This window comes from Piliocolobus tephrosceles, unplaced genomic scaffold (genome assembly GCF_002776525.5).
Source record: "Piliocolobus tephrosceles isolate RC106 unplaced genomic scaffold, ASM277652v3 unscaffolded_35922, whole genome shotgun sequence".
In the NCBI taxonomy this organism is placed as follows: Eukaryota; Metazoa; Chordata; class Mammalia; order Primates; family Cercopithecidae; genus Piliocolobus; species Piliocolobus tephrosceles.
The window spans coordinates 15,223-28,252 of NW_022319779.1; the positions used below are offsets into that span (position 1 = coordinate 15,223).

At 54.8% G+C, this 13,030-nt stretch overlaps 1 protein-coding gene across 1 annotated transcript; it reads left to right on the forward strand.

Moving 5' to 3' along the window:
- The first annotated feature begins 6 nt into the window (after nt 1-6).
- Nucleotides 7-9,328, forward strand: LOC113222882 (patatin-like phospholipase domain-containing protein 7). Its single transcript, XM_026452456.1, has 8 exons — nt 7-447; nt 2,763-2,837; nt 3,017-3,104; nt 3,501-3,580; nt 5,588-5,679; nt 5,831-5,971; nt 6,601-6,760; nt 8,683-9,328. Exons 1-8 carry the CDS (start codon nt 418-420, stop codon nt 8,854-8,856), a joined length of 840 nt encoding a protein of 279 aa, XP_026308241.1. The 5' UTR covers nt 7-417; the 3' UTR covers nt 8,857-9,328.
- Nucleotides 9,329-13,030: the final 3,702 nt, after the last annotated feature.

Sequence of the window (13,030 nt, forward strand, 5' to 3'; positions counted from 1 at the left end):
CCCACACCCCGGATCCAGCCCCGCCATCGTCATCTCCCCTCCAGCCGTGCTTTTCCGGAAGGCAGCGCTGCCCCTACCCCCGCCGCGCTGGGCCTGGCTCCTCTTGACCTGCTTGGAGCCGCCCCATCTGGCTGCTGTTCTGGGTTCCAGGACAGCCACGTGAGGGCTGTTTACAGAGGGAAGGAAGTGGCTCCTAACAGAGGACAGATGATTCTCAAAAGACACCTGCTTTTCCTGTAGAACAGACTTTTTCAGCGGGATTTACCTTTCAGTGAAACATGATTTGACTTGAAAAGGAACCCAGGGAGAAGTCTGAGACCACAGCTGTCCGGGTGTGAGCGTGAGCGGGTAGAGGTGTGCCCTTGTTTGCCTCAGGCTGTCTGATTTTCTCAGGCTGAGTTTTTTCTGTTTCTGTCCATGGAGGAAGAGAAAGATGACAGCCCAGAGGTATGTAACTCAGGGGGCCAGATCCCTGGACTTCCCAGTTGGGGGGCATTTCTGGACCCAGAGAAGGGTCCTCTTGGCGACTGCTCTGCCGCGCTCTTTGGCCCGGTGGCTTCTTGGTGCCTGAGGACTGTGGGAGTGGTGGTTCTGGCCCCTCTCTGCCGCCTGTCACAGCTACCAGCGCGTGTTAGACGCGTGAGTTCACACCGAGGACAGCCAGCGGGGCCCATGGGCATTTTTTCACAGGGGGGACAGCCAGCGGGGGCCCATGAGCGGGGGGGGGGGGGGCGGCAGGGGGGGGGGGGGGGGGTTTTTTTCGCGGGGGGGGGGGGGGGGGGGACAGCCAGCGGGGGCCCATGGGCATTGCCTGAGGCCTTGTCTTTTCTTCTCCTAAAGTCACAGTTGCTAATTCCAGTTTCCCCTTAGGACTTTGCCTGATGGTTTTGCTTAGAATCTTTTTCTTTCTTTCTTTTTTATTTTTTCCCCAAGACGGAGTCTTGCTCTGTCACCCAGGCTGGAGTGCAATGGTGTGATCTTGGCTCACTGCGGCCTCCGCCTCCTGGGTTCAAGCGATTCTCCTACCTCAGCCTCCCCAGTAGCTGGGACTACAGGCACATGCCACCACACCCGGCTAATTTTTGTATTCTTAGTAGAGGCCAGGTTTCACCATGCTGGCCAGGCTGGTCTCGAACTCTTGACTTAGTGATCTGCCTGCCTAGGCCTCCCAAAGTGCTGGGATTACAGGTGTGGGCCACTGTGCCGGGCCCTAGACTCTTTTTCTTAGTCTAACATCTGTAGCCACATCACAAAGGCCTTTTTTCCTAAACCAGAAAACTAGACCCATTAAAGCAACAGTGAAAAGCTAGAAAAGGCTGAGCTGCTCCACTGCAGGAGAGCGTGTGACCAGCTCATGGGCCATTGTGTGATAGGCCTTCCTTGGATAATCTGTCCCAGAAGCAGTTGCTGGGCTCAGAGGGACTCACTTCGCTTCCTTAAGTGAAGGACATGGTTGTAGGTGCTTCTGTGCACCCCACTGATTGAGAGTGAGCGTAGGGGTGCCCCTGTCCTGAAGCAGAAGCTCCCAGGGCTTGTATTTGCCTTCTGAACCAAGTTCAAAGGCCTCAGCTTTCTGGGCACATCCTTATTCTGTCTTGGTGCAGAATTGTGTCTTTGAAATGCATTTCTGAGTGCTCTTCTGACTTCCCTGGATTTTCTTTTTTTCTTTTTTTTTTTTTTTTTGAGACCGAGTCTCGCTCTGTCGCCCAGGCTGGAGTGCAGTGGCACAATCTCGGCTCACTGCAAGCTCCGCCTCCCGGGTTCACGCCATTCTCCTGCCTCAGCCTCCTGAGTAGCTGGGACCATAGGCGCCACCACCACGCCCGGCTAATTTTTGAATTTTTAGTAGAGACGGGGTTTCACCATGTTAGCCAGGATGGTCTCAATCTCCTGACTCGTGATCCGCCCGCCTCAGCCTCCCAAAGTGCTGGGATTGCAGGCGTGAGCCACCACGCCCAGCCCTTCCCTGGATTTTCTGACATGGATGGGAGTCCTGCTTCTCTGTAGCAGGAGACATGGGTGGGTGCTGCTTTAGGCCTCGGCTCTTGTGTGGAAACTTGCAGGCTGAACCAGCGGCCTCCCCCTGCCCTATCCAGTTCCTGGCTGCCTGGGAGGAAGATGTGATGCCAGCAGGAATGGAGAGGGCTGCCTTGTCTGGCTGGTGTCTTCTTGTTTTCTCTTTCACCTCTTGGGGAACCAGCAGTGTCCTCTGCTGTCGCTCACTCAGCATCCTGTCCTCACCCTCTCTTCCCTCCCTCCCGTGGACCTGGACTTCTGAAGTCCCGCTGCTCCAGGAGATGGCAGCACACAGAGCCTTCTCGGCCTCCCTCTCGGCCGCCGCTGCCTCCTTGTCTGGCATGTGAACTGGTGTTAAATGTTCTCAGAATCCAGATGGCTCATAGGGGTTTCAAGCACTGTTCCTGCTGGGGCTGAGGGGACACTGAGAGGGGGGTTGGCCTCCCCTGTGGCCGGGCCTGCTCCCTGAGACCTGCATCCCAGGGATCGTGTCACCAGCATGCAGGTATGTTAGTGATGGCCCTGCACCGCTGTGTGCCAGTGACCGAGGAAGCCAGATTGCTCTCTGAATGCTTCGTAGCAGGGGGCTCAGAGGACCCCGGCACCCCGGGCGAGATCACTGCTTGCTGGAAGTCTCCGGGGCTGCTGACTTCTCTCCTAACTCCCAGCTCTCCTCTTGCTGCTCTGAGCAAGTCTGGGCTGGGAAGCCCGTCCATGCCCCCCTGACCCCATGCTCTCTGCTGCAGGCTGGCTTCTGCCTGGGCACCGCTCTGCACTCTTGGGGGCTGTGGTTCACGGAGGAAGGTTCACCGTCCACCATGGTAATTACCTCACACTTCCCTGGGGCCAGACCTGGATGGGCCGTGGCCTTTTTCACCCCTCCCTGCTCCCATCCCCTGGCTCATTCCTGCCCAGCCTGTGGTTGGGGTGGGGGCAGGCTTAGGGCTAGGGTTAGTTTTGTGGCCTTGCTGATGGGCACCATGTCTCCACTCTTGGCCAGCTGGCGGGGATTGCGGTTGGAGCCCTTCTGGCCCTGGTCTTGGCTGGTGTTCTCATCCTTTTCACGTTCAGAAGGCTTAGCCCATTTCGTGAGTATCTTGGTTCTGACTCTGGCCTCGGGGGTTGGGGGAAAGTGTGGGTGCCTTGGGATGTGTTCTGAGTCCCTGGGAGGGGCCCTCAAGTCCACGGTGGGTTTGGCTAGAATCCAGTGGCCCATCTGGGCTCAGGCTGAGCACGTCGGTTCCAGGAAGCCAAGTCTGTTCAGAGCCCTTTCTGTTCTCCTCTCCTGAGCAAGGCTTCAGTGGGAAGAGGGGAGAGCCCCCTTTGTTGGAGACGAGCCTGTCACCCAGGCCCTCTTCTCTCATGCTGTCTGAGTATGGCCAGGTACTGGCGGGGACGAGAGTACTGACTGTGCCACACCTGCATGTCCAGGACGAGGCCTGTGCCATGGCTCTGCCTCAGGCCGTCTCTTCATTCCCCTGCAGGACAAGCACAGCCCACTCCTCAGTACCGGTTCCGAAAGAGAGACAAAGTGATGTTTTACGGCCGGAAGATCATGAGGAAGGTAGCTGGTGCTTGGGGCCCCAGGTTGCACACGGCTTCCCGGAGCAGGCCCCTGTGGGAGGGACCCCTCCTGCTGCAGGCTGCCCCCAGTCCGCGCAGTGCTTGGCGTGTGCTGCCGTGTCCCCGGCTTCCCAGCTCTGCCACCAGGCTCAGGGTTTGGGGAACATTATAAATCGTGCCCAATAGTGTCTGCTTCCTCCAGCTGAATCCTGCGCGTTTTACCCAGAAGTAACCCCCCACCCTCTCAGGCCTCAACTCCCCCTGGCCTGAAGGGGCAGCTCCGGGAATGTCTGTGGTGGACAGTGGCCGCAGGGGAGAGAAGGTCCTGTCTGCCCCCAGAGTGGATGTTTATTTTAACAAGAAATGAGAACAGAAAGCTGCTTTGTAAGAACATCGCTGGGGCCCGGTGGGTGCAGAGGGCCTCACGCTCTGCCAGAGGTTTCTGACTCTGGTGCTGAGCTTGGAGGCCTCTGCCAGGCTTTGGGGTGCTGGACTGAGGACAGAGTCCATCCCCTGGGATTGGAGGGGCTAAGTTCCCTGATTACTGGCATGTGTGATCTAAGCTAAATGCTGCGTGGCTCACTTTGAGTGTCTGGGTGGTTCCGGAATCTAGACACAGATCCCTGGGCCGGGGCTCAGGAATCCGAGTTCAACAAGCCCCGATCTGGGGAATAAGCAGCCTTGGTTTAACCCTTCCTGGTCTTTGGCCAGTTGAGTTGTCAGTGGCCTCCCCTGGCCGCCTCCTTGCACTCCTGAAGGGCCCAGGAAGTGCTCAACAGACCACCCAGAAGCTTCACAGAAACCACACAGACTGATCCCTTTAAAGCAATCTTTGTCACCTTTCTCTGATTGTAGAACTAATTCGTGTTCTTCACAGAAAATTGAAAAATTCGGCCGGGCGCGGTGGCTCACGCCTGTAATCCTAGCACTTTGGGAGGCTGAGGTGGGCCGATCATGAGGTCAGGAGTTTGAGACCAGCCTGGCCAACATGGTGAAACCCCGTCTCTACTGAAAATACAAAAATTAGCTGGGCGTTGTGATGGGCACCTGTAATCTCAGCTACTCAGAAGGCTGAGGCAGGAGAATCGTTTGAATCCGGGAGGCGGAGGTTGTGGTGAATTGAGATCGTGCCACTGCACTGCAGCCTGGGCAACAAGAGCAAAACTGCATCTAAAAAAAAAAAAAGAAAGAAAGAAAATTGAGAAACTCAAGAGGGGAGGGAGTGGATGTCTGTCTGTGGCTCATCTGTTCTCATCAGCGTTAAGTGCTGTGAAAGGGCAGACGAGTTAGGGCTGCTGTACCCTGGGTCTGGAACAGCCTTGGGCGGCCGGGACAGGGCGCGGGGCGATCTGGAGCAGAGTGGAGGCGATCTGTTGAGTGTCGACCATCATCCAGTGGCCCCACAGAGGACAGGGAAGCGGAGGGCCTGGGAGGAAAGCCGCGAGGCCGACAGCTCTGGACCGAAGGGCAGCAGGCAGTGGTGCCCGAGTGAGGTGGCCCTGCCAGCATACAGGGTGTGACCCAGGCCTCTGCTGTTCTGGGCAGTCAAGCAGGCACTGCCTGAGAAAAGGGAAGAAGGCTGTTCCAGATATGGGACAGAGTGGGCAGTGGCCCCAGGTCACAGGGGAAGTGATGGGGGAAGGTCGGTGGGGACAGTGGTGGATCTTTAAAGGGTTATAGGAAAGGGTTGTGTTGAACAGCACAAAAGCCAAGGATGGAGTGGATGTCAGCCTTCGGGGCAGCGGGGCCAGCCAGCATGAAGCCCTGGAGCTCTGGAGGGTTGGCTATTTGGGGACAGTGAGGATGATCCCAAGGATGTGTGGGGCTGTATCACTCACCGCCAACATTCCCTCACAGGCCAGGCGGGGTGGGGAAATGGCACAGCCAGACCCCAGGAGCTGAAGCTGGGCCTGCGGGAGGCTCACAGGCAGGTTCTGAGGACTGACCCCCGTGACGAAGACCTTGCGGCTTGCAGGGTCAGTGCCTGGTGTCTCCCTTGGCTCTGCAGGTGACCACGCTCCCCAACACCCTGGTGGAGAACACTGCGCTGCCCCGGCAGCGGGCCAGGAAGAGGACCAAGGTGCTGTCTTTGGCCAAGAGGTACTGAGTGTCCTTCAGACCACATCCTGCCTGGGGTGCCCCCCACAGTGCTGGCCTCCCCAACCCTGAGCTGCCTGGCGTGTCGGCTGCTGACGCTGTGGGTTTTGAACCCACCTGGTCTGCTCAAGGCTAGTGTGTCTCTGCCTCGTAGGATTCTGCGTTTCAAGAAGGAATACCCGGCCCTGCAGCCCAAGGAGCCCCCGCCCTCCCTGCTGGAGGCCGACCTCACGGAGTTTGACGTGAAGAATTCTCACCTACCATCGGAAGTTCTGTACATGCTGAAAAATGTTCGGTAAGAGCGGGGATGAGCCCCGAGGGCTGCTGCAGCTCCCGTCCTCCCGAGCTTCTCACTGGGGACTGGCTCCAGCTTGGCTGTCTTGTGTTGGAGGATGGTTGGCAAAGCCCATCGTGGGGCTACTGGTGTCTGTGCCCCGTGGCAGGGCCTCGTGGTCTGCTGACTCCTTCACCAGGTCTTTCTTGTTCTGTTGAACAATTTCCTAGTGTTTCATCTTCAGCAATGAACCCAGAGCAAGAGCGAGAACGGTGTGGTGGATCCAAAGTCTGGAGCCTGGGTTCTGCTCTGTGTTCCCGTCTTGCTGACTGGCCCCTGGACTGCACCCCTTCCACTCCCTGGCCCAGCTCACCATCCTGGAGGCCACCTTTGCCTTCCTCCCGTGTGCGTGTGGCTCAGGTTCACGGGTCAAGAAGTTCTCTGAGCTGATGGAAAACAGGCTCATGGGAATTTCAGAAGTTGACAGTTGTGTTTGGCAGTGATGCCGTGTGGTTTGTTAGTCAGCCGTGTGGACCCACAGCACAAGGCGTGGCGCCAGTGGGGTCGGTGGCCGTGAGCTCTCGAGACTCTGGCAGAGACCGTCCTCCTCCCCTGGAAGGCCGTTCCACAGCGCCCTCTGGCTTTTGCAGGGTCCTGGGCCACTTTGAGAAGCCGCTGTTCCTGGAGCTTTGCAAACACATCGTCTTTGTGCAGCTGCAGGAGGGAGAGCACATCTTCCGGCCCGGGGCGCCAGACCCCAGCATCTGTGTGGTGCAGGACGGGCGGCTGGAGGTCTGCATCCAGGACGCTGTGAGTCGCAGGGTGGCGGGGCACTCACCTCCGTGTCTGTCATCTCAGGTTCTAAAACGTTTCCCACTGAAAAGCGAGGCAAAATTTTGATTTTAGTTTCTTTGGGGGAAAACTCACCATTTTTATTTTTATTACATTTTATTTAATTTCTTGAGACAGGGTCTCACTCTGTCACCCAGGCTGGAGTGCAGTGGTGCGATCTCAGCTCACTGAGGCCTCGATTTCCTGGGCTCAAGCGATCCTCCTGCCTCAGCCTCCCGAGTAGCTGGGATTACAGGTGTGTGTCACCACGTCCGCCTCACTTTTAAAATTTTTTTGTGGAGATGGAGTCTCACTTTGTTGCCCAGGCTGGTCAGCAATTCCTGTGCTCAGGCAACTCTCCCTTCTTGGCCTCTCAGAGCACTGGAACTGCAGGCATGAGGCCTGGGCCTGGCAACTGTTTTAAATGTTTCTTCCAAGTCCTCGGAGTACTCCCTTTGATGGTTTCGTAGTAAGTCACTGTATTGATCTGCCATGATCAATTGAGCCCTTGCTCTATTTTCAGGTTTCTAACAAAATTAAATTATTTTAATTGTAAGAAAATAATTAAGTCCACGGTGGGAAGATCGCCTGAGCCCACAGGTTAGAGACCAGCTTGGACGACACAGTGAGACTCCATCTCTACAAAAAGCAAAAAATAATTATCCAGGCATGGTGGTAGCACCTGTGGTCCCAGCTACCTGGGGGCTGAGGTGGGAGGATCGCTTGAGTCTGGGAGGTCGAGGCTGCGGTGAGCTGTGTTCACGCCACCGCACTGCGGCCTGGGCGACAGAGCGAGACCCTGTCTCAAAAAAAAAAAAAAAAAAAATTCAGGTATGAATCCATGTAGGAGCTCAATACTTGTTTCCTGCCTCTGTTAAATTCTGCCCTTTGAATCGCTGCTCAGGGGTGGGTGTGGGCCAGACCCTGCCGTGGCCTCTTCGGCGTGTGTTGCTCCCCCGGAGGGTGGTGTGGCTTTGTCTGTCCGGGCAGTTGCGACCCAGACTTCGCATTGCTTGTTCTCATTTAAAGCACATACTTAGCAGACCCTGGGCTTTGTGTGATCATTGCCCTGACCTGCAGGGCTCCTGCCAACCGTGGCCCCGGCAGTGGGCACTGACCCCATGCCAGCTCCAGCACGGCCTGTCGGGGTTTCTAGACCAAAAGTACTGCTGGGCAAAGTGTTTGGTTCTCAGGTTTGTCGCTTCATCTGTGGCTGGACTTGATGGGTCATTGGGAGGGAAAGGGGCTTGGTTCCCCCATCTGGGGAAGCTGGAGCCAGTAGCTTCTGGGGATGGGGCCGCCCAGCTGGTGAAGCAGAGGCTTTTGTTGCTGCTCGTGCGGGACCTCCTGAAGGACCAGAACCCGTGTCCCTCTGGCCTGGACTAGATGGGAGGGGCTCATGGAGGGGACTGGGGCCAGATTTGGGCAATTTCATAAAGAATTTTCCTGGATCAAGCTGAGATGAAGTGCTTACATTATTAAATCACCAAAATAGTATGGTTTCTTTTCTTTTTTTAACCTGATGGAAAATTATATCAAAGTTTTGGAATTTAGGCTGGTAATAACTGAATTGGTCCTCGGAGCCCTTATAGTTAGTTCAGCAAACAAACAGGCTCTGCGAGCTTTTGCCTCAGTCCCCACACTGAAGATGAGTTGTGGGATGGAGAGGTGGGTCTCCGCCTTCGTCTCTGTTTTCCTTGCCGCTGCTTCCTGCGCATTGTACCCCTGAGGCCAGCGGGTCCGTCTCGTCCCCTGCCCTCCATCCGAGTCACTTGCTGCTGTCATGGCGCCTCAGAGGTGCAGGCCCGTGGCCCCACGGCGCTGGGCGGGGCTGAGCCTCCGCCATGCCCTGCCGTCACGGTCCGGGACCTGATGGCGCCCACTCTGCTTTTCAATCACAGGATGGCACCGAGGTGGTGGTGAAAGAGGTTCTGGCGGGAGACAGCGTCCACAGCCTGCTCAGCATCCTGGACATCATCACCGTGAGTCCCCGCTGCCTGGCCCTCAGAGCGCCCCTGGGTCAGCCCAAGAGGCCTGGTTTTCTCTGTCTTGCCTGGACAGCTGGCAGTGGTTAAAGGCCAGTTCTCTACAGTGACGTGAGGGGAGTGGGGTTTGGTCCAGGACGGAGGGAGGAAGGAGGAGGGAGCTTCATTCTGGCCACAGTGCATTGAAGAATAGCCGGGCATGTGGTTAAGGGTTTTAGTTGTCTCTTAAATGACTGTTTTTGAACTGGGCAATAAATGCGTGTGGTTCAGCATTCAAAAAGCACAAAGCATCGTACAGGGAAGGTGTTTCTCTTCTCCTCAGGCCCAAGGCCCTCCCGGGGGACCTGCCACCCCGTTTCCTGCAGGTCCTGCTGGGCTCTTCCCTGCTGGCGCCGTCTTTCTGTGACTCCCAGTCTTTCGCTTTTCGTTGTTGCAGTGAATGGTCTCCTGTGCCCATCGTTGCCGGTACGGGAGCCTGATCTGCAGGATAAATTCTAGGGTGGACTTGCTGGGTCCCAGGGGATGCACACTTGTAATTTTGAAAGGTGCTGCCGGGCTGAGCATGGTGGCTGATGCCTGTAATCCCAGCACTTTGGGAGGCCGAGGCGGGTGGATCACGAGGTCGAGAGATTGAGACCAGCAAGGCCAACATGGTGAAACCCCATCTCTACTAAAAATACAAAAATTACCTGGGTGTAGGGGCGGGCGCCAGTAATCCCAGGTACTCGGGAGGCTGAGGCAGGAGAATCGCATGAACCCGGGAGGTAGAGGTTGCAGTGAGCCAAGATCAGGCCACTGCGCTCCAGTCTGGGCAACAAGAGTGAAACTGTCTCAAAAACAAATAAATAAATAAATAAAAATCATGTATCATGTTGTCTCATGATTTTTAACTTTTTATTATGGGACAGTTCAAAAATGTGCAAAAATAGTAAAAATCACCCCATGTGCCCAACATTCACGAGGATTATCATTTTTTAGGCAGGGTTTCGCTCTGTTACTTAGGTAGTGGCATGATCTTTGCTCATTGCAACCTCCGCCTCCAGGGCTCAAGCGATTCTCTCACCTCAGCTTCTGAAGTAGCTGAGACTGCAGGCGTGCACCACCACACCTGGCTAACTTTGTATTTTTTTGTAGAGATAGAGATGAGGTTTTGCCATGTTGGCCAGGCTGATCTTGAATTCCTGGGCTCAAGTGGGAGCCTACCTCAGCCTCCCAAAATGCTGGGATTACAGGCCTGAGCCATCATGCCAAGTCATTAACTAGAAGTTGTTTTTTTGTTTGTTTGTTTTTTGTTTTTGTTTTTGTTTTTTTGAGAGGGAGTCTTGCTCTGTTGCTCAGGCTGGAGTGCAGTGGCACCATCTTGGCTCACTGCAGCCACCATCTCCCAGGTTCAAGTGATTCTCCTGCCTCAGCCTCCTGAGTACCTGGGATTACAGGAATGTGCCATCACACCTGGCTAATTTTTGTATTTTTAGTAGAGATGGGGTTTCACCATGTTGGCCAGGCTGGTCTCTAATCCCCAACCTCAAGTGATCCACCCGCCTCAGCCTCCCAGAATGCTGGGATTCCAGGCCTGAGCCACCGCGCCTGGCCCATTAACTGGAATTTAATGTCTGTTTAGTCTTTTTTTCTTTGAGTAAAACCTACATGCAGTGAAACAAATCTTTGGTGTCCATTAGCTGAATTTTGCTAAATGCCTGTCAACTCAAAAGAGGTGTCTGATTTTAATCTTACTCTTTTGAGTTATACCTTTTGCATTCATTGTTAGCTGTGTATCGAGGTAACTTCTACCTCAGTTTCTCTAGCCTTCGTTAGGAGAGTTTTCCGGAGCTCACCAGAACCCTGGTTCGGATGCATTCAGGCAGAGCCAACCACTAGGTCCTTGCATGAAACCTCGCACCGGAGCCTGGGTGGTGTCCTCTGATCCCATCCTACATGCCTCTGCTCAGAAAGCACGTAACAAGCTGCACAGACATTGGGGTGTCCAGGGTGCTCACTCCGCTCCCCAGCAGATGGGCACAGGTGGGCGTTGAGCTGTTTGGGGCCTGGGGTGGAGGCATGGATGGGACCTCGGCATCTCATTGTGCTCCCTGGGACCTGTGTATCCTCGTGAGACGCGTGGCCTGTGCTGGGGAGGCCGCCGGCCTGGGGAGGGAGAGGACACCCACTTCCTTGGAGCTGCCATTAGAAGGCCGGTGCTCATCTTCGAGGGAGCGCCCAACATGGCTTGGGCAGAGTGGGGTCCCGGCCACCAGACCCACCTCTGTGCGCCTCTTTGGAGCCTCTGGTTAGTGTGTCTCTGGAGCTATGGTGGACTTCTCAGGGAGTCCTGGATGTGTAAGGGGTACCTGTGGGCCTGAGAAAAGCCGGGAAAGGACTAGAGGAGCTTTGGTCTATGTGAATGTAAACCTGTTCGGCGCGGGGCGTCAGTGTGCGTCCTACCTTGGATGATTCGTTTCTCTTTAAGCAAAAAGTAGCTTCACTGGGGTAGAGGCTTTCTCCATTATTCTTTGTTCTTTCTGATCTTGATCTTGTTGTGATATTCAAGTTGGGCCTCACTTATCACAGCGCAGCGATGCCTGTGGCAGGAGAGGGGAGCTGTGTGCTGAGACGGGCTGGGTTCCTCTCGGCCACTGTGACCTGTCTCGTCCGCATTGGTGTCACAGCCCCTCTCCCTCAGGGGCGGGAATGGGTCTTCCCTGAGTGTAGTAGGAGTTAAAAATGTGGGGTGGTTGGCTGAGCACGGTGGCTCACGCCTGTAATCCCAGCACTTTGAGAGGCCAAGGCGGGAGGGTCACAAGATCAGGAGACTGAGATCACCCTGGCCAACATGGTGAAACCTGTCCCTACTAAAAATACAAAAATTAGCTGGGCATGGTGGTGGGCGCCTGTAGTCCCAGCTACTCGGGAGGCTGAGGCAGGAGAATCCCTTGAACCAGGGAGTTGGAGGTTGTAGTGAGCTGAGATCGCACCATTGCACTCCAGCCTGGCGACAGAGTGAGACTCCGCCCCGTCTCAAAAAAAAAAAAAAAGTGAGTGATATCTGAGAGAGATAATTCTGTATTGTGATCGGTTGATCATCTGGTGTGATATCGTTTTTGCCTCATCAAACTTTTGTGTTTGTCATTTTAACAAAATTTAAATTCTTGCAAAATAACACGGACAGATTCTAAAAACATACTTAAACTTTTATCAACAGTGGCCATCTGTCCCTGCACACTGAAAACGCTTCGGTTCCTTCTGAGCACTTTTCTTGCTGTTTCCTAACCCATCCGTTCTAGACACGCTGACTTCCTGTCGCGGGAGATGACGTGTGGCTCCGCGGATGGCCCCCGTGCCTCACGCTACGCTCCCAGCTGCACCGCTCATGGGCAGCCGTTTCGACTTCATGGATGCTATTCACAGCTGAGCTGTGTAATGTACTACAGTTAAATTTCCTTTCTTGCCACTTTCTGTTTTCCTGGAATGAACAGTTGTGTGATTTCTGGCTGCTTGGTGATTTTTCTGTGCACCCGTTACAGACTCACACCCTGAACCAGCGGCTCCATGAACGCTGCTTTGCTCTGGGAAAAGCCCCTCCCGGGAGCCCCCATCCTCCTGCCCAGTCGGACCCTCCCCAGGCCTGCTGTCCAGCCGCCATCCCGGGGCCACCCACCCTTCCTTCCCCCGCACAGGGGTCTTGCTGCTGCTTTCTCGGCCGGCGTGTTTTGGTGGAGCAAATCCTCCGTTCGCTTCCTGAAACAGGGTGCCAGGGAGGTGTATGTTTTGAAACCTTAGAAATCTAGAATTGTCTTTATTCTACACTGCCTTTGTCTTTTTGTTGTACTTTTTCTTTCTTTTTTTTTTTTTTTTAAGACAGAGTCTTGCTCTGTTGCCCAGGCTGGAGTGCAGTGGCCGGATCTCAGCTCACTGCAAGCTCTGCCTCCGGGTTCCCGCCATTCTCCTGCCTCAGCCTCCCGAGTAGCTGGGACTACAGGCACCACCACCGCACCCGGCTAATTTTCTGTTTTTCAGTAGAGATGGGGTTTCACCGTGTTAGGTAGGATGGTCTCGATCTCCTGACCTCGTGATCTGCCTTCCTCGGCCTCCCAAAGTGGTGGGATTACAGGCATGAGCCACCGCACCTGGCCCTTTTGTTATACTTTCTAGAAGATTTTTCAACTTTATTTTCCAAGTCTTCCATTTTAATTTTTAGTTTCTGTCATATTTTTCATTTCAAGAGTTTTTTTTCCTGTGAATTTTTTTTTTTTTTTTTTTTTTTTTG

Bases quoted from the DNA above. Each gene is read 5' to 3' on its own strand.
- LOC113222882 (XM_026452456.1), top strand. From the start codon at position 418: ATGGAGGAAGAGAAAGATGACAGCCCAGAG. The intron at 448-2,762 runs GTATGTAACTCA...TCTCTGCTGCAG, and splicing joins AGAAAGATGACAGCCCAGAG to GCTGGCTTCTGCCTGGGCAC. The intron at 5,972-6,600 runs GTAAGAGCGGGG...TGGCTTTTGCAG, and splicing joins TACATGCTGAAAAATGTTCG to GGTCCTGGGCCACTTTGAGA.